Source organism: Melanostigma gelatinosum, assembly GCF_949748355.1.
Source record: "Melanostigma gelatinosum genome assembly, chromosome: 19".
In the NCBI taxonomy this organism is placed as follows: domain Eukaryota; kingdom Metazoa; phylum Chordata; class Actinopteri; order Perciformes; family Zoarcidae; genus Melanostigma; species Melanostigma gelatinosum.
In genome coordinates, this window is record NC_136652.1 from 15,840,194 (window position 1) to 15,861,433 (window position 21,240).

Sequence of the window (21,240 nt, forward strand, 5' to 3'; positions counted from 1 at the left end):
GCAAAGAGGTCCGTCATCTCCAAGAGATTTCCCTCTCAGACACGAGGTGTGAAATTAATTTCTTCTCACACAAAATTGGTCACTCAAATCCAAACTGGCGTCACACAGAAAACACACGAGACTATCAAGCAGATACGACGTCTGTCACTTTAATTTACAGACTCATTTTGCTTCCCTTACTCCTCGCTCAAGTGTGTTGAGCTGCTACTTCGGCACAGTCGAGGTGTTTGGGCCGACACCGGACTCTAAAACGCACCTGAAGCCACCGAACCGGGCTTCAGAGCTGAAGTCGGCTGATTAGCGGCAGGTGTTACGGGGAGGAGGGGCTCCCCCTGCCCGCCAATGGTGCTGGTCTATAACTGTAGCAGCTGGCACTTCATAATTCAAGATGGCACGCTTAGAGCGGAGCTTAGAGGGTCCTGGTGGAAATATTAGACAGTTTTAGAACGACTGATCTCATAAGTTCTCTCAACATCTTCTGCAGAGCGAAGCCTTTCTCGGGATGCCGCTGCACTGAAACAAGTACAACTTTGTGATGTTGTGAGCAAGGGAATTTTGCAATACGAGCGATAAGCATTCACGAGGAAATAACTCGGAAATGTTCGTGTTTTAGTCTACACGTGTATGCTAATAGCTGTAGAATCTCAAAATAGAAAAAGAGGTTTACAATGAAACATGTGGTGATAAGTTTCCTTCTCATATGACGCCTGCATTCATATTACACTATGTGATTATTCCTTTTCCATGACCAGCCCTTGGCCACTTGTTACATGGTGATCTCATTACATGAAGTAGGGCAAGCCGCTGTCCCCCACTCATTCCATGATCAAAGCCCCCCCCCACGTCTGTAAGAGGCCACGCCACGGCACTATGCCACGACTAAATGTCCTTTTTCCTTTTAATTGAATGCCATCACTTTCAGAGAATCACCTACTGTGCTGCTTGTCGCGGTGGCTGTGATGCCGCGTCTCAGGAGCAGCAGGCGGTGGAGGCTACAGATTGCCCCTCTCACACACACACACACACACACACACACACACACACACACACACACACACACACACCTACACACACACACACACACACCCGGACACACACACTGACTGTCCACATCAATGGCTTAGCCCGCCACAGACGACACCCCGCCGTTTTTCCGCTAAGCACGCGCTAATAGTTTCAGCTTTATTTCTGAAGTAACTTTGTTTTTTCTGGCCGAGAGTCAAAGCCTCGGTGCTCGATATTTGGGCCGGCATGAAGACATCAAGAGTGAGCGCATTCATAAATAGTGTGTGTTGCAATGTGCAATGGCAATACAATGGACGACCCTTCATTCTGAGATGAAGAGACACAGCTACGTCAGTACACGGTGAAGTTGTATGAGTGGAAGTAAACCAAGAGCCTGACATACAATCTTGTGTTACCGCCACAGATTGCGGTTAACTGCTGCTGCCTTCTATTATGAGTTGTGTTTGATGCTGGCAGAACACAACGAAACTGCTTGGCTGTGGTTTATTTTAGGATATTTACGACTGTTGTGTGTCTAAGTTCAGTCTATGAACAAATTCTTAAAATACATAGTTGGTAGAGACTTGGTACTTGGGAGATACATGTCATACAGTCAGTGCGGACGGCAGAGGGCTAAACTTAAATCAGTCTTCAAACTGGGTTACAGCGATATATCTAATGGAGTCTAATGCTCATGTCCAATTGAATAAGTGTTAAAAACACAGACATTACTATGGAGCTATCATTTGTCAATTACACTCTGGACTCAGTGTTGGTTTGGTGGATCAAAAGCAAGACTCTGTGGCCCCCCCCCCCTCAAGATAATCATGTCCCCCAATGCAGAAGTTCTTCATAAAGAGCATCTCTATGGTTTTTAAGCATATTTATGGGCGTTTATTATTCAGGGTTAAGATCTAGGACGTTATCCTCTGAGAATGTACGAACCATGAATGAGAAAATATGTGTTTTATCTGTGTGTGTTCTGTTTTAACTGAGTTATGACTTTGGGAAGGAAGGAGTCTACATCTTGATGTTAATCGCAGCAATTGGGGGCGCCAAGAATTTCTAATAATCTCAACCAATGTCAAAGCCACTTCTCCACTGTTGACAATCAAACTATCATAACTTACTTCCCGTTGTTTTCAGACTGCCTGCATTTACCCGCCCCTATGTTTTATTTGCAGATTTTTATCAAAGGAAAGGTCAGACAGAGCAAAAGAGAATATAAATCAAACACATGCAGGTGAGGTAAAAACAACTTAAAATAAATTATCAATTAATATGCATATCTTTTGCCAAAATCTAATTGACAAATTAGGCTGCTACACTACGGCATACAAGGCTAAATCAATATAAGTCAATGTAAAATTATTTGGACATCAAAGCACTTTTGAGTCTCATATCGACAAAGACAGAGAAACTAAAACTGGAGGAAAGAAATCAAATTTAATGAAAATAATTGAAAATCAACAAATAACACATAATGCTCCTTTGTCTTTATTCGGCACCTTCACTGGTGTTTGAGAGTTGCCACAATAAAGACTTCTGCGTTAAATCATCCATTAAACTTCTTTTTGTTCATAAAATGTCTAAATATTAAAGTTGCTCTGTAACAGTGATGCAGAGCACAAATCCAACACGGTGATTAGTGGTTGCACCAGCAGAACTGTTTCAGTCAAAGTTTCTTTACAAATATTTGGATCCAAAGAAAATGTAAAAAAAACAACACTAATTTATGAAAAAGTTAAACTTCAGTACAATGACCTTCTTTTGTGTATTACTGAACATTCATGACAATGTGCGGGGGGCTTGTTTTTAATATATTTGGGTCATATTTTCATGACATAAGGCCTTTTTGAGGTCTAACTGAATTGAAATCTGTCCAAAAAAGTTCAAATCCAGGACTCTGTATTGTAATACTCTTAACAAAAGCATAACTAAGAGCTAGATTATATGCATCAGTGTGTAATATATATTCTAGCTAAACACACAAATGTAAAAAAAACCCCAAACAAACAAAAAAAACCCCTCTTTTCTTCGAAATAAAAATAAAAATCTATCGGCTAGATTTCCCCTCTGTACTCCCAAAGGTCTCTCTCTGGAGGAGAAACAACACATGCAGGAAGTGAGGTGGGATGTTCGGAAAGCATTTAGCGGATCAATATAGTCCAAGCGAGAGAGGGGAAGGGAGGCAGACAGACAGAGAGGGAGCGAGAGGTTGAGGGAGAGTGACACCCAGAGCCCAGGGGAGAGGGAGAGTCTTTTGGGAACAGCCTGTGCTTTTCAAGAGTACTGTTACACTTCTCAGTCAGTGTTGGTAAGAACATCCAACGCAGCAGCTTTTTCCACCCGACTGTTTAAGGGCGAGAGGCTCGTCGGTGTGAGGAGAGGTAAGTAAGGCTCGTGGGTCACTGGTCATCTTTAATATCTGATCACTGACACTCCTTAGCCTCCAGTGAGATGGTTAGACGATATTAGATTCACTGGCACGAGACAACTGCTTATCTTCAATTTTCTTCCATTTGATTTCTTCATTCCAATCAACAGTATGATGCTTGTTTGATTGATATGATGTAAGAGAGAAAAGCAACAATACTTTACGTTTGAGAAGCTGTAAACAGACATTTTTAGTCACTTCTTGATATTTGGCCTAAACGTCGTAACAGTTGTCCGTTGCGTGCCACTGCATTTCTTTAGATCGATGAATCAATTGTGTTTCGGACCTCTCTATCTCTTAAATCACATCTGAAGTGGAATTGAGAAATAAGAAAAAACACAAAAAAACAAAAATGTCCAGGAAATATGATCAGTACTCACCTTCTTTCAACATGCCAACTTTAAGACATTTCATGAAGCGGCAGGCCTGGCATGACTTGCGTCTTCTTTTGGTGATCTCGCATTCGTTGGTGGCCGGACAGCTGTACTCAATATTCCCTGCAGAAGGTTAGAAAAACATGGCGTCATTCATTTAGTCATTCCCTCTGTGAGCACAAAAAGTGCACTTCAGCAATTAGGAGGAGTTGTCGGACAGATTTTGGGGATAGAAAAGAAGAACCAAATCAGACACAGAAACACACGTGTACACACACACACACACACACACACACACCTGTCCCAAGGTGACCCCGTGTGACACTCCTGAAGGGGACGAGGGTTTAGTGGCATTTTGATGGGACATGTAAAAAGCACCTCCCCTCCCCAGAGTCCCACCCCCATTTTGATTCTCAGATAAATTAGCTTCATTAATGCAGAGCATCCTCTCTGCAGCGCTCACCAACGACCCCTTTCTAGCCCATCCTTCTTCACTGAAAGCATGATGGGAAGGCTGCCCTCCCACAAGGGCTAAGAGATGGACGCACAGCCGAGCGCTCTGCATAATGCTCTCCGCCAAAGACCAAGACTGGCTGTTAAGACTCGCCAATCTAAGGATCCCATATCGTGTGGCAAAGCTCGATGTATTATTCAGCTCCGTCTTGACATTTGTTGGCTCACTATGGAAATATTTTCTATGCAATTTAATCACTCGGGTCCAAAAAAAAAAAGCCAGAAATGCAGACGTATTGAATCGGCTGCCTGTTTTTCTCACCAGGTTTCCGGTTAACAGTTTTTTTTCCCGGGATCATTACGCGGCCACTTCAAAAGTGGACGTGACCCCCAAGAATCCAATGACAAATTCTCCTTCCCAAGTATCCAAATCCCTTGATTGAGTGTTTAAACAATGCCTCCAAAGACCAGAGCTGTATTAATAGTACCTAAAAACAGCAAACCAGGTGTTATCTGTAGCAGTTCTGCCAGAGCTGCCCTCCCCCAACAACACACACACACACACACGCACGCATACACAATCCGCTGTTGGTCAAGGAGAAGGTGCCAACATTTGTCAGGATCCCTGGCATCGATGGTGCCAGCGGGGTCACATGCACAGTGAGGGGCCGGGGCACAATGCCAGGATGTTGGCGGAGGCTGCTGCTGGTTTCAGGGCGGGTTAAGTCTTTTACACTGAATACAGTAGAGTGCAGTGCTCATGTGTAGAGACACATGCTGTGTACCGTATCGATATACTACAAACTCATTTTATACCACATGTACTCTATACTAATTACCATATCATACAGTTTGTGTGTTAACATATATGACATAACATAATGTAGTACAACTAATTCTAAACACGGTTCTCAGAGTGACTAAATGTAAATTAAGTACACAAAAAAGCATGCGTACTTGTTTTTCTAAAGATTTAATTTGTAATATTTTACATTAACATTAAGGATGTGTCCTGAATCGCTCCCTATTTAAAGTATAGTGAGCTGTCTAATGTCTGCTGTTTTTTTTTTATTCTGAGTGTAAAAATGTTCCACAAAGGAATGGAAAAAGTCCATTATTAAAGGAAACATTTTATACCTGAATGGATCAAAAATAACCTTTGTGTCCATGATTATGTGTGTATGTGAGGGGACGGGGGGACGGGGGGAGGGGGGGACCTCTAAAAGCTCACTGTCGGCATACCCTCTTAGTTAATCAGGTCTTGTGTCCACCTTTATTTCTCAAAGGACATTTCAGCCACTCTAATATCATTCCTTAACCTCTCTTATTTTCCCTCTAAATTTTGATATATTATTATGCCATGCTATTATCCACGCACTCATCTCCACTCAAGCTGGACCTCTCCTTGTCCTCCTCCTTTACCGGGGCCGGGACCCCCCCTTCCTGATTACCATTCCATTAAAGCGGCTTCTCCTTTCAGTGAGTGACCACGTCCCCTGTCCCTTGTCCCTCTGCATTTTATTTGGAGGACTCCTCAGCGTAGCTCTCCTCTCTCTCCCCTTCCTCTGTTATTGCCCCGCTAACACGTGCCTGAGCTTCTAATTGCCCCCCCCCCCCCCATCTCCTCCCCCTTGGGTGTGGGCTGTAGGGGCCCGAGGGCAAAGAACAACAACTCCTCTCTAGACTTTCTCCCGATGAAATGCCCGATTCTTAATTACAGTCACCCAACACTGATTGCTATTGACTGAAACTCCCGCGGCTCAGGACGAATGACGGACAGATTAGGTTCATTACGGGTCTGTCCTCCACGAAGGAGAGCGAGAGGAAGAAGAAGAAGAAGAAGAGGGGGGATCTTTGCAAGACAACACAAAGTCACGCATTAACACTATTTAGAGTCCTTCACTGTGTTGTTGGTCAGACTGAGACACATGCAGACCAAGCTAAAATGTAAGACTATTTTAAAAAGTTAGGTTGAAGCAATTCATTGCATTTTATACCAACGTTCTGAATGGCATTGGTAAGTTTGTCCCACTTCAAACAGCCCATCGCTGGTTTGTATCTGCAGCATCCTTCTTAAGTTACTTTTGCAACATGTTCAGTAAACAGGGAGCATAAATCAGCCAGAAGACAGTTTAACAGGCAAAACAGGAGCATCAGCGGTGCAGCCTGGGTAAAAAGACTTGGATAAATATTATCACTGTCAATGAAGTCACTATTATATTCTTATATAACACCTGTAAAATGCGTTTGGCTACAGTAAAACCACGTAAAGTAACAGGCTATATGATTTATAAATCAGCCTCATTCCTTAACGCGTGTTGGCAGTCATGCACTATTATGTTTTTTGCCGAATAGTAATAAAGAGAGCAACGCACAAGATGTTAAAGTGTTTTTTATTGCCTCAGTAATTCAGAAAAGTGTTCGGACGGATCAAATTTACCTCCTAAATGTGGCCAAGGCCTCACTCGCCTGCTGCCCAGCTCCATGTCTACGGACAACAAATCCTGCAGATAAAATTCTAAACTCTGCGTCTCAGTTTGCAGGACGGAGGTCCAAGTGATTCTTCTGGAACAGCTCCCACACATGGCAGAGTCAACGCCAGATGTACGATTCACATGCAAACGCATAAAAAAAAAAAAAATCACAACCCGGAGCAGATTTACAGTCTGGGCCTAATGCCTGCTGTAGACGCTCGTAATCACTACCTCATATTAGTCCCACAAGAGCAGACGGTTGGATAGCAGCACTGAGGAACACGTCAATATGTTTTCCTGGCAGTCCCAATTGTCATGGTAAAGCTAATAAAAAGAATTTGGAATCATCGTGAAAAAAGAGCACACAGGTGTTATAACACATCTGGGTTGAAGGCCTAACACTTTCTTTGTCATAATATTCAACCACCTGGGAAATTACAGAAAATATGATTATTCCGCAGGTTTGACTGGGAGCATGCAGGCATTGGAGATGAGCTCCGGTGAGCCAGTGAAAGTTGTAAGAAGAAGTGGGAAATACCTTGTATCGTCCTTTTGAAAAAGGCTTTGCAGGCCTCGCAGGACGCCACCCCATAGTGGTACCCTGAGCCAATGTCACCGCACACCAGGCACAGCCTCTTGGGAATGGCATTGAGCATGTACTCGCACTTGATCGGCGAGTCGTCTGCCACGACGCCGGAGCACTCCTCGTAGCGGCGTAGGCAGGCGGCGCCGCCTCCGAGCATGCCCGGGTTGAACATCGGCGGGGAGTCCAAGGCGTGCGAGTGTCTGCTGCCGCCGTTAATGTAGCCGCCGCTGCCGTCAGAGTTGCCACTGGGACTGTGGTGACTGCCGGTGTCTACTAGCGAGGAGGATGGACTGGAAGGCTCGGTTTTGACGTAAGAACCACAACTGGAGGATAGGTGTCGGTCCTCAGTGGGCATTCTGGTTAGCAACCTGGATGAAACACACAGAAGGTGAGAGTTCGAGGTCAGTTTAGGGAACAGAATGTACAGAAAATACAGTGACAACTGTGGGGCAACTGAGCCAAATCAGGCCAATATCTTTGAAAACATGGAATTTATTCTGGAAGGACTCAGTCAGAGAAAAGACGAGAGCCTGTTTACCTCACATGCAAATCAGCCCTGATTTTCTAGACTGAGACACAAAGAACCTCACAGTAAATATACATCAGACAACTGCAGTACCAGTGAAATTACCAGCACTACAAGTTTGACAAGATGCACAGAGCGTTGCTTTCTGCCATCATCTCCTGACCATTCTGCGAGAGATTCGTCAGCTGTGATGTGAGCACGCCGCCCCGTCTGAGTTTGATAGATTATGTTACACGGGCAACCATTTATGTGCTGGAATGCCAAGTGATATACTACAGCAGCTTATTTCTCTCAGGCGAAATGGTAACTGACGACCACATCAACAGATGCCCCATACGTCTTGCAAACAATGCCCACAATTGGTCGGCTGCCAGAGGTAAATGAATGAATGAAATTTCAGCAGGCTGTTAATGGACAGAGAGAGAGAGGTGCTACACTCAGCATATGGAGGATCATGGGTAATACATGACCCAATCAATAGTCCCAGTTAGTTTGCCAAAGGACGGTGCCGGGTTACGGTGGACTTAAGTGAGAAGGTTGGAGAGGCTGAGGAAGAGGCACTGACCTGGGATTATGTTCCCTGATCCCAAATATCATTACAAAAGTTGGGAAAAGGCAGAGTTACCCAAAATGTTACACAGGACGGATGTATGGACAAAAAGTATGAACCATCATTGTTGCTGACCCCTATATTGCCCGTTGTGTGTACATGCGTAAAGTCCATTTTATTTATTGTTTATCATTTTGGTTGTGTGGTTTTATTTAATTTATTTAGGATATATTAAGATTTAGTTCCAATTCCAATGTCTGAATATAAGGTGTTCTTTGGTTGTACTTGCATTATTCTGTTATTATATCGACATTATATCAGCGACATAAAATGGTCTTAAATTGACAATAATATTGTTTATCGCAATTATTTCTGGGACAAAATGATAAATCGTCCAACAGCAGTGGTTATTGTGACAGCCCTACTGCTATTGTTGCGCAATCATTTCTCTTCAGGGCCTCAGTGTGTTATTGCAACTGCAGTAGCTTCAATAACATCCTCTCAAACAAAGCATGAAATGAGGCCTGGATCCGTGTTCGGACCGCTGGCTCTGTCTGTCAGAGTTTGGTGCTGATCTTACACAACTTGAGCCCTACATGCCTGTGAGCTGGGTGAGAACAGTGGAAAGCCATGTTAAGAATGTCAGAAACTAACAGCAAGCTATCACTGACCAGATTCCTCTGAACTTGTTGCCTATTTGCTGCCGGGGGCTGACCCGTTTTTTTTTCTTCAAATTTGGTATTGTGGTGGGTAATGTATTGCCCCTCTGTGCATAAGTGTTTATATAAAGCCATGAAGTCATCCGGCCCCGACAACATGAAACCTCTCTTTTAACTGCTAACGGGTGAAGGGAGGAGGAGGCGGAGGAGATAGCCTCTACCCCTGGGCCAAGATCAGATCTATTGATCCTCTGCTTCCTTCCTGTTCCAGATGAGGCATGAAAAAATAAACCCTCCTCTTACGGCTCCCAGACATTCCTTATGCATTTTTAATCAGTCAGGACTGTTAACATAGTGAGAGATGGAGCGATACATAATGTTAGTCTTCATTCCGAGGCCATTGCGGTTGATAAAAGATTCACGGTGCTCGCGTTAAATCTCGCCAGCAATCAGCATGCACCTCTACTCAATTGGAAGGAATATTTTTTTCCCATCTGAGGGAATTGGAGAAAGCGGCGTGGCAACAGTTAATACATCACCGCAGCCAGATAGGGGGATTCCCTATGGAATGGTACATTGTGGCATATGTAAAAAGTAGTTCACTCCCCACTTAGCACACAGCAACGCTGGGGAGACGTTTTTTGTTAAGTTTAATGGAAATTTCTAATGGGTCCTTTCAAATCTGTCGAAATGAAATAATGGCACGAACCACCAATTCGTGCAGACAGAAATAGCTTCATAGTTTCATAATTTGGTTTCTTCTGCTTATTATAAAAGAGACGTAGAGTTTCTAAGCGCAGCCTGACTCTCCTCAACCCGCCCCGCTCCCCTTTTGCAACGCACACGCACACACACGCACACACACACACACACACACCCACACACACACACACACACGCATTGCACCTGATATCTAATGGGGTAATGTTTGCTCCGCCGCGCAGAAAAATGGTACAAACCGAGCAGACAAGCAAGACTCATCAGACAGACGTGAAGGTCACCTGCCTTCTCTGCGCTGCTGTTCTTTGAGGCCCAGACGGTCCCACAATGGATGCCTCGGAGCAGCGCAGACACAGGCTTCAGAGTGTCCAACACACTGAAAGAAAGAGAGTGTCTAGACAACGCTACGGTGCAAAAACTAGAGCGCTGTCTATGATGTTTAATACGACCGAGGCGCTGCCGAAAGGCTGTACATGCTCAGATCAGTGACCGGTTTCTTTTTGTTTTCATTCTCATTTTGAAATGGAAGTGTGTGAAAAATCTCACGTTAATGTGTGCATGTGTGTGTGCATGTGTGTGTATTTTGGCATGCCTCCTCATACTGGCAGTGTTGCAGATCCCCTGCTTCCCTACATGAATCCATCCCCCTCTCCTCTAAACCGTGAATTATGTTTTCCAGCCTTCCGAATTTCTGCACAATACATTTTTTTACCAGCAGTCCAAAAAAAATAAATAAAACCAATTCACCACAATGAGCTCTTGCTATCCTCGGCTCGACGAGTGAAGGGTTAAAAATCCGACTCTCCATATTTTACTATGTATTTTCCCACAGAGGGAACATATTATTGTGAAGCTTGGCGTTGAGCTCGGAGCAAGGAACACAACGTAAATCATGGCGCTGAACACACACAGTCGAACATGGAAGCGCAGAAGGACAGAGGCAAGGAGCCATGCATGAAATTAGTTCATTAATCTTTCTATGATAGGCTGTCCTTGTTTGGGGCAAACTCTATCAGCTTTAAACCGACTGCCCCTTCCTGCCTGACGCATAGATTACACCGCTCGTCCCGCGGACGGGGGTGTCTGGGAAATGAATGGTCACACGAGCGGGAAACTGGGGTAGCGCGTGTCGCCCAAGTGTTAAGTAGCACCAACAGCATGCGCGTGGTGACATGGCGTCGGCACAAATGAAGGTCATCAGAAAACGTGTGCGTTCTAAAATTTAAATGCATTTGCGCGCCGCGACGAATAATGCAGTCAGTTTACGGGGAACACGCATTCGTCAAAATATATATTTTCAAAGCGCTTTTTAAGGTTATTTGTCACAATAGAAACAGCCGTGTTTATTAATATCGGCACGCTGTGCATGTCTTCATCGTCTTCAGCTGTCGGCTCAAACCGTGCAGGTTCAGATTTTACACGTCTAAATCACAGCGTCTCAGCCATAAACTACGACGTTACATATAAAGTTCTAGTCCCAACAAGTCTGGATCGGTGAGTCCTTGAGTTCTCTTAGGTCTCCTGATCAGTGGTGTGTTCACTGTCTGCCCCTAAACTGTAGAATAGTTTCAATCAATCGTCCTTTAAACAAAAGACTTCTCAAGACTCACTTATGTACCTGGCTATTTTGGACTGAGGTAATTACTCTTTTTTTTTTTTTAAAGTTCACCTGATCTAATTAATATTGTGTTGCATTGATTTTGCGCCTCAACTTCTTGCCTCTTATAGTATAGGTTGTGCATTCAGCGTATATTTTACATATTTATATTGTTTTATTAGGCGTCATGTATCTTGTGTTCAAGTATTTCTGCATTAAATGTTTCAGCTGGCTGCAAGACAGGGAAAATAAAGTTCAGGCCTGCAAGACTATTTTCATTATTGATGAATCTGCCGATTATTTTGGCAGAAAAAAATATTGAAAATTGTCCAACACAAGCCAGTTGACGTTTGAAATCCTAAAATGACAATCAAAATATGTGACTGATTCATTTGTTTCAGCGCCAATAAATTGAAAGCTACGGTTTGTGCTCTAATTGTGAAGGACTTTGTCAATTTCCTGCGGTAATTATTCTGAACGCTGTTACTCAGCTAACTGACCACGTTCCACGGCTGAAGAAGGTAAGTGGAGCTATTTTCATTTGTTTTGACTGCTGAACAACATTTTTACTTTCTTACATCTTTACTTCAAAGTTACCACTCCTGAACAAGTTGGTAAGTTCCAATACGTTTGTACTGCATGGCAGACATACTTTGTTTCTGCTTCTCTCTAACACACACGCACACACACACTCACGCACACACACACACACACACACACACGCGCGCGCGCGCACACAGAACTTCCAGCATATGGCCTCTTCAATGTCACTGCCACGAGGAGAGATTGCATAGATTTCCCACATGGATGAAGTCTCCTTACCTGGAGTATCAACCCCCATCTACATACACGTCCAACCACCTCCAGGAAATTGCTCTGCCTGCAAAGTCAAACACACCCCTAACTGCCTTTTAAAGAGAGACAGAAGAAGGAGGCTATGGGGGAGAAAGAATAAACGAGCGGCGACTTAAGCCGTCATTGGGAATCAGAGGGGGACTCATGAGAGACAGTTACGATATTGATTTCATAAATAAACAGAGATGGCCATCGATCCTAATGTTATTTTGCATTTCAATTACTGCCCAGTAACATAACCTTCAAACGTCTGCTTCTCCACAGTAATAACATCCACTGATGATCACAAGCAAGTCTTGCCCGCCGCAAATTGGCTTTTCTCTCTCTCCCCCCCCCCCTCTTTTTTTTTCTTTTCCCAAATGTGTAAATGACACAACTCTGCATTTGCCTAATGGTATTAGTGCATGGGCTGAATTTCAAGTGAGACTCAAGCTGATACAGTAAGCGCTCCGGTCAATTGACACAATGCAAATTAACGCGGTGAAGAGGAATTAAGTTCACAATGTGAGACCTCGTGAAGCTACGATGAGGCCCATTCAATTAAACATGCTGGCTGGCCCACACTCCATGATGAGACGCACTGCTTCTTCTCCTTCTGTGTGTGTTCATTTCATTTGATCAATAAAACAAACTCATTCTGAGAAGTCCTCTACGTTTTGATTGAATAGTGGCTGCAAAAAAAAAGAAAAAAAAGAAAAGCGTCCATCTACATCCTGATGAATTCAGAGTCCTTGACAGGTTGCCTAAAGGATACATCTATGTCCCTCTATCAAGAGGGGGTCATGACATGTAATGAAGTTATTTCTCCATTCATGCCGTCATGCAGAGCTGGGCTGTTCGCTCGCATGCAGCAGCCATCGCCATTAATAAACACGTCAGGCTGAACACTTTTGAATTGTTTTCATCGTTTGTCATTGTCATTTCTCGCCTGACCGTCTTCATGAAAACTCAAAGCTGGCGGTAAAAGAGAAGAAGCATTTTCTCCCACAACAGCGAACTGTCCCACCACCTGCTCCCTCCATCCGTCAGTAGGCTCTGTTGGCTGATGGGACCAGTAAAAACCGACTGGGAAAGCCAACTATCAAACTTGAAGTTTTTAATAATTTTGGGTACAAAAACAACAACTGCGACCGTGTTACTGGAAGTGCAGTGACAGCTGTTTTTCCATGCAGTGCAGAAAGACGCGCTGGAAGCAGCCAGAGTTGTCCACTCACTAGAGTGATGAAGCAGAATGCAAGACGCTGGCCCTCACAAGTAACAGAACAACATTTCCAGTAATGTTACCGAGACATGATATGATATGATCTCTTCCTGTATATATCTGTTTCCAAATACGCTCTGTGGCAGACAGACTTTGAAATGACCACTAATATAACATTTCAATGTGTTCTTGAGTTTTATATCACACAGTTTCCAATTAAAAATCTCAACTTTGGTCCAACACCACAGCTAGAACATAGTACATATACAATATTCTGCTGTAATTTAATTAACTCTTTCGATACTACATATTAAAAATAATGTAATGTTTACTGTGCCTCTCGTTTGTGAAGAGTTTGTTATATATTAAATATCAACTTTCTAATCTCTTCCTTATGAAGTGGAACTATGCGGTCATGTTAAGAATGTTAACAAAAGATGATTTATTTATTTGTTTTAAATATTGATGACACTGATGGAAAAGTTACATTGTAAACAAAACATGGCCATGTGGCGACTGGTGTTATACACACAGAGGCAAAGCATAACAAGATGCGTTTCTCCGAACAGACACAGTCAGGTCTTTCCATGGTATGGCACGGCTAAAATTAGATCCCAGGTCAGTGAGCGATTCTTTGGTCTCATCTGTACATGTATATATGCGCGCGCACATGTGTGCGTATGTGTGCGCATACATTTGACCGCTTGTGCTTATGTATTCCTGTTGGTTTGTTTGTGATGGGCACCCATGTAAACAGCAGGTAGAACGAGATGGAAATGGATCTAAATGTATTTCAGCAAACTGAATAGAAACAGCATTTAAACTTGAAGTGTAAACGATGCAGTTGTCAAAAACTGCCATGGCTAATCATGCTGAAACCAACCACGGCTAATCACAGAGACGTAATGAGGCTGGCCATTTTAACATCAACAATTACCTTTTTCAACATAAGAATAGGAAAATAATGTGTTTTTGTTTCCTCATGAAGATGTACAATTGTGTACAAAAGTGTCTATGAAAAGAAGTGTCGACCACAGAAAAACTATTTACAAGGATGTTGTCGCTCTCGTGTCATCTGTCTGAAAAAGTGGAGACGAACTGAAAAGTCAGATTTGAAAAATAGATGAATTAATATTAAAGTTGACTGGACTCAGGTTCCAGTTTGTGTTCTTTATTCCACACTTACTGTAGAGCTGCAGGCTATTTGGATTTTGGTTGCACACAAATTCGCAAAAAATGTGGTTCAACAAACAACAAAACGGACCTCATGTGTATATTTTATGAAGATTAAATGATAAATTATAAAACATTTTAGCATATTTACATGTTATGTTATCTAAAGGCCAGAACACTGAAGCAAAAGAGGCGGACCAGTTGCTTCATTTGAGCGTATTTACGTTTACTGTATGTACAAAAACATTTATCAATTATTCTTTTTCATTTTTTAGAGACACTGTGAAATAAAACATCTCTGAACAAAGGTACTTATAATCTATACAGATATAATATAAGTGTATAAAGATTGATTCAATATTTCTGTAATATGAGAACTGACAAGCTATAATGTTAGTTTGCTGAGGAGGCTGATAAGTTTTTCTACCAACAGAGACCTTGCGGGACAGTTGGACACATCAGTCTTGGGACCTCTCACCTCTGGCCAGAGGGTTGGTCGTCAGTCCTCAAGTGATTATTAATAGCGTGCCCTGAAGCCAGACCTTACTAAGCAGCGCTTTATGTGACACTAAAAGCCCAGATTTACTGTGTGCAAATACATGAGCAACTACAATTACATGCAATATGGTTAACAATGCTTCGAGGTAAAGACACATTTCAGGGTTCATTTACTGTATATTACAGCTTCTGTGACGATAAAGAGAGTTTACAGCAGTTTATGGTGATAGCAGGTCGTTTTATTTAAAAGTTATCTGGTCTGATCTCCTTAAATACACTATAATCAACATAGCACGTTAAACTAAGTCTCTTAGAACACGCAGCATTACTCAAAGGGAGATGAACCAAATGTGACCCAACAGTCCTGCAGTTTTCAGAGGGGGCGATCTGAGAGCACATATATGTGTACGTGCACGCACATACGTGACCAGCTCCTGATTCGCCAAATCACACATATTTATGTGTGCGTTCATAAATGCAGTGTAAACACGCAAGTGTAAGCAAACATAAAGTCCCACAAACACAGCAGGAAACACACACACACACACACACACACACACACACACACACACACACACACACACACACACACACACACACACACACACACACACACACACACACACACACCCACACAGACCTGGCCCAGGGTCACTTTAGGTTTAAGCATCATATTGTGCCTTTTGTTTTTTTATTTAAATTCAACTTAAAATGTTGAAACATGAAATTGAAAAAAATGCAATAACAGTTTTAATTGAATTGAAGTGTACTACGTGCAGTTTTATAGATTCTGGAAATTGATGATTGTGCAAAAAATAAGAGCTCAGGGGTTGTGGTTTTTTTTTGTTCAAGCGCGCCGCAATCTGCACAGGAATTGCAATATTGAATGTCAAGGCTTATAGACCATACATGAAACTGATATATTTAAAAAGATTACGGTAACAAGAAAGGAAACCCGGATCTGTTACTTTTATGTGAGGTATCAAAACAACGGACACATTCGCAAAACAATGCTGGTTAAACATGACACTCACATGCATCTGTCCGCTGAGGAATTACTGTCATTAATTTGACTGCAGTAATTCAATTCAATGTATACTTCATAAATGTACCTCACATTATGTGTACTGCACCGTTGAAACAGCTTGAATTGTCAATGTTGTCAATCTCACACTTTATTTTTTACTTGAGCACCATTTTGGGTGCCAGTGCAAATCTAAAATACAACAATCAATGTAAAAATCAACGAGATGCACATTTTAATGTAGCACGAGGTCACTGCAAATGTATGCGTGTAAAACCCTTTTGAATAACTATCACCAACACCTCTCATAAAATCTGTTACTTTTGATTTCAAAAATCTTTTTATAGTTTCTCCTGCTAACCGAATACAGGCTGATATTATTTCACTTTTATGAGTTTCTGCTTAACATTGCAGAACATCGTTCTGAGAGTCTTGTGGAGTTTGAAATATTCGTAATCACAGTCCTGTAAAAAGTGCTACGCAGGTTAAACCTTTCCAATCCCATCTACAGCTTAACATTAAGAGGATCCCGGTAAAGGCTCTTTGTCCAGTCATATTTGGTCAAGAGAAGAGCGTCTTTCCAGGCATGCAAGGAGTGTAACGAAACACAAAAGGCAGGTGCTCCATTTGAGACGTGAGAGTTTCTTTGACTACTAAAACTAAAACAAGCTGCTGGTCCCCTGCACTTATGAACCCAATGCAAAATGGCAAAATGCACTCACACTTTAATCTTATTTAAATATAATTCACTGAATTGTTTTCACACAAACTGCCACTTTGGAAATCCCTCCTGTGATTTGTATCATAAGTAGCAAAGTGCAACATCTCCAACAACAGAAAAGTGATCAAAGCTTCAACAAAAACACGAGCAGGCAGTTATCTGTCCCCTCGAACATGCATCTCCTCTCGAGAACACACTCTCACACAGACTGGGCGACAGTACAGTCACAGTTTTCGTTCCCTGGGTGCTGCCAGAGGATATTCGTCCGGATTAATCTGCGTCTGGCTCTTCCCTGTTGCTGAGGTTAAGCCCTGGATCCTGATGCAGAGCTAGACAGCTGTAGGACAACCGTCCGACCTGGACTCCCCGCGGGCTACGCTACCGCAGCCCCACTGACACTGAGCTCTGCTGTCCCGTACACGGGGAGCTGAGATAAGGCCAGGAACTCCCTGCATGTTTTCAACGAGTTTAGTTCATGCATGAGATTTCTTTCACAAATTGTGATAATTTCTGAAGTATATTAAATGATCTCACAGCAAAACAACAGCAAAGATGAAAAACAAACAGAGAAGAGGAAAATATGTGGAAAAAGCTGCACCTACTGGTTGTGGTAGCAAAGAGGGTCAGGGATGCACAGTTCGGAAACATCCATCAGTCCACGTTAAGCATTCCACGTGTTGCAATAAAAAAAACAGATAAACAAACAGCTGGAGGAGGAGATCAGTTCCTAGATCTCCACATATCTTGATGAAATGTTGGTCAGGTGTTCCTGGGTGTTGCCTCCCCTCCCTCCCCTGTTCAACACACACACACACACACACACACACACACACACACACACACACACACACACACACACACACACACACACACACACACACACTCACAAGATAAAAAAAAAACCTTCTGCCTCGGCCCGACAAACTCCAGTCGGCACAGGTGCTGCACACTCAGGCTCAGGAGTACGTGTGGAGAGACGGAGAGTGGTGTTGATATAGAGAGAGAGAGGAGGAAAACCTGAAGTACAGATGAAGAGAGGAAACAGGAAGCAAGTGTGTAGAAGAGGAGAAAGAGTAAAGATCAGGTCAGTGATGGGTAGAGAAAGAGAGAATAAAAGACAGACACAGATGGATGGAGAGCAGCAGCGGTGAGAGCGCACTCAGTCTGAGCAAGTCAGTGAGGGGATTGAGTCTCCATTGAACTCACGGGGGCTCTTTAAGAGCAGGAAGGAGTGGTTCGGTGCATATGGAGCCGCTGCCATTGGTCGGCTTCAGGAAGGCTGTCCTGAGAGCAGCCAATGAGGGCGAGAGATTACCGAGATGGGTCGGGCTAATCGACGACCAGTCAGTGTCCAGTCATTCACAAGGGAGCGCTGCAAAACACAGACACAGGCAGAGCCCCCCAGATAGATAGAGATAGATATATAGTGGATATAGATATAGATAGATATAGATAGATATAGATAGGGAGATAGATGAGGAGTTTCACAGTAAGTGTTTACAACGGCACAAGTAAACTGTAGTGGACAGTAGTAATTTACAAGCAACGGCAGTAGCGGCAGTATTCACTGGAGGCAATTGAAACAGGTCTGTTTACTGTGCTTTAAAAGGCTCAGTGCCAGCTTACAGAGCTAAACTGTTCTCTTTACTCCTTCATCCTCTCCACCGTGGATCTGGCTTTCCACAGCATGCCCTCCTTTGAAGTAATGGCAGCTGCTTCCCACAGCATTTCACCAATCACTGTGAAGAGACGGGGTCTACCAATGACCAAAGAGACAGGATGTAGGAAACCGAGAGTGATAATGACCTCGGCAGGAACGATAATAACGATGACGACGACAGACAAGTTTGAGTGGATCTTTACCACGTCTGTGTAATGTGGCAGCCATCAGGGGAAACTCAAAGCCCCCCCTCCCATCCCCTCCTCATCCAACCCACTTCATCAACCCACATTTTCCTGATCGATACAAAACCCATCACACGCTCTTATTGATCACAGCGTTGCTGTGTCGCCAGAAGCTTCGGGACAGACTCTGTTTCCCAACCAAAAAAAAAAAAGGAGTCATACATTTGGACGTTTTCTTTTCATGTCAGTCCATATCAAAGTCACTGGAGCGAGGGCCGATTGCTCTAATAAAGGAGCTGTGCATTCGCAATTAAATTCTTGATCAATGCTTTGGTATTTAATGCACTTTCCTGCAGCGCAAAAAACAGGATATTCCCGCTGATCTGATTAAGACATCCAGACATAATCAATGGAGGAGATAGGTTTATGCTTTTAATGAGGCAGAGAGAGAGAGAAGACGCTGATGTTACGATGACATGTGTGATGACTTCGCATTGAGGTTGAACACATGGGGGGAGAAGTTAACGAGACGAAAATAGAACGATCGGAAGGACATTCTCATCCATCGGTGTGGTTTTATTTCAGTCTGTTAATTAAAAGAATCACTACACTCTTTGTGTGTTTGTGTTGCCACTTTTCTGAGGTGGGCCATATTGTGAGTCCAAGGCTCATCCGTCTCCCTCCCTCTCAGCCAGCTTACACAGCGAGGGGAAACCGGGCTTCATGGCATCTGACAGGAAATCTATCGAGCGCACATTCGGTAATCCCACTATCACGCTATCGCCAAACGAAGAAGCAGTAATCCAATCATTAGGTCTGTATTTAAGCAAAACAGATTTTCAGCTCTGCGACCACGAGTGTGTCTCTTTAAAGCAGATCACAGCAAGTCTTGGATCAAAACACTGTGCAGGCAGCAGTGTTGCGTTTTCATAATGGTTTCGCTCTCATTTGCTGTTTGTCACTCTCACAGTGATGCATTCCTCATCTCCACTGCCTCTCAATGCTGGAAAAATGGAATTGGGTTTATTTTTGGAGAAACATTTAGGCTTATGTATGGTATGCACAATTGTGTGTGTAGAACACATATAACCTGAACAAAAGCCTCTAAAAGCAGATCACAAACGCTGACATTTAACCGTCTGTGTGCAAACCAGCAGCTTGTTTATGAAAAGTGAAAAAGAACCAATCACTATCTGTCAATAAATAGCAATTACACATCGTGGGGAGTTGAGGGACACGATCTCCCCGTCACACTGTCTGCATGTAATTAAATAACTTTCATGTCCGACCTTCTGACCTCTCCAAACAGACAGTGTGTGGCCCCGCGTACTCCGTCCTAACTGGTGCTGTGGATTTAACTCGCGACAAATGCTGCGTTGCAACTTTTAACAACAACAAGAAACTGATAAAATAATTGAGTGAATTACATGAATGCTAACAGAAAACAGTTAAAGTAGCTTCCTTACAGAGAGTTACTACGTGGGTTGTAACGCTGTGTACTCAAATGGCTTCCACCTCACTGCTTTAAATGAGCTCGTCACATGGCCTTACACTGCTCTATCTCACATTACTGATACAAAGAAAAGGATAAAACGGCAACCACACAAGCTAAAACGTAATTTACCTTAAAATATACTGAGTCAATGACGTGTTTCTTTTAAAACTATGAGTTATAGAATTCAACGTTTTTTATTTGAGTGGTAGAAAGTCGATGAAATGTTCTGACGAACAAACTACGTTTCCATTCAAATTAGAAATGTTCCGCTGTGGAGCTGGAGATTCAAATGGATCACATCTCTTACCTTGTGAAAGGCCACACACAGAAATATGACAAACAATAATAATAATTGGCTTGGGATAGTCACGTGTATTTCTGTTATTTTACGAACAATCTATTCATACTGAGGAAACTAGAGTGCACAACTTAATTTCCATAATGTTTCTGTGTTTCACCTTTCTGGAAGTCATTTCATTATAAAGCCACTAAAGTAACAAAGCGACGTTATAAATAAATATAAGAGGGACGACCAGAGGTCAGGGTGACACATTATTAATGACAGTTTACGTGCTATTATTCTGTTTTGCTGTATTTAGGTCTATTTATTTTCTTGGTTTACTTAGCGCTGATGTCATTTGGGATGCTTTGTTACATGTCCTAATCAGTTGTTTTTTTATATCTTGGTATCATGTTGGAAATAAGTGTTCTCTCTTTAATTAACATTGAAATAAAAAAAACATTTGGAAAATAAAAATGATATTTTTACTTACTCAAACAAATTTGAAACCCTCACCATTAAAGCAAACATATCGTACAAAGATATTGCAATCCAGACCAAAACACTCCAGAGTCAACAAATCAACAAATGTGTCTTTGTCCAACTACTAACACGCAGCTCCCTGAACAGAGCCGGAATCCCACGGATCCATCATTTGCACATTTCCCTCTCGCTGCCACACACTTGTTTGGCTCGTCTGCTGGAGGAGTGTGGAGAGGGATAATTGCTATAGCCACAGGGCTGCATTCATCAGCTGGGTGCATTTG

The 21,240-nt window shown here is 42.8% G+C and overlaps 1 protein-coding gene across 1 annotated transcript in view; it reads right to left on the reverse strand.

Annotated features, from left to right (window-relative positions):
- Window positions 1–17,505, reverse strand: part of esrrgb (estrogen-related receptor gamma b) — a gene marked incomplete at its 5' end in the record, with an annotated part of 35,594 nt that extends 18,089 nt beyond the window's left edge. Inside the window, 3 exons of the mRNA XM_079291037.1 lie at window positions 3,823–3,939; window positions 7,282–7,697; window positions 17,456–17,505. Of these exons, the coding sequence (XP_079147163.1) occupies window positions 3,823–3,939; window positions 7,282–7,697; window positions 17,456–17,505 (583 nt within the window). The remainder of the gene's footprint in view (window positions 1–3,822; window positions 3,940–7,281; window positions 7,698–17,455) is intronic.
- Window positions 17,506–21,240: the final 3,735 nt, after the last annotated feature.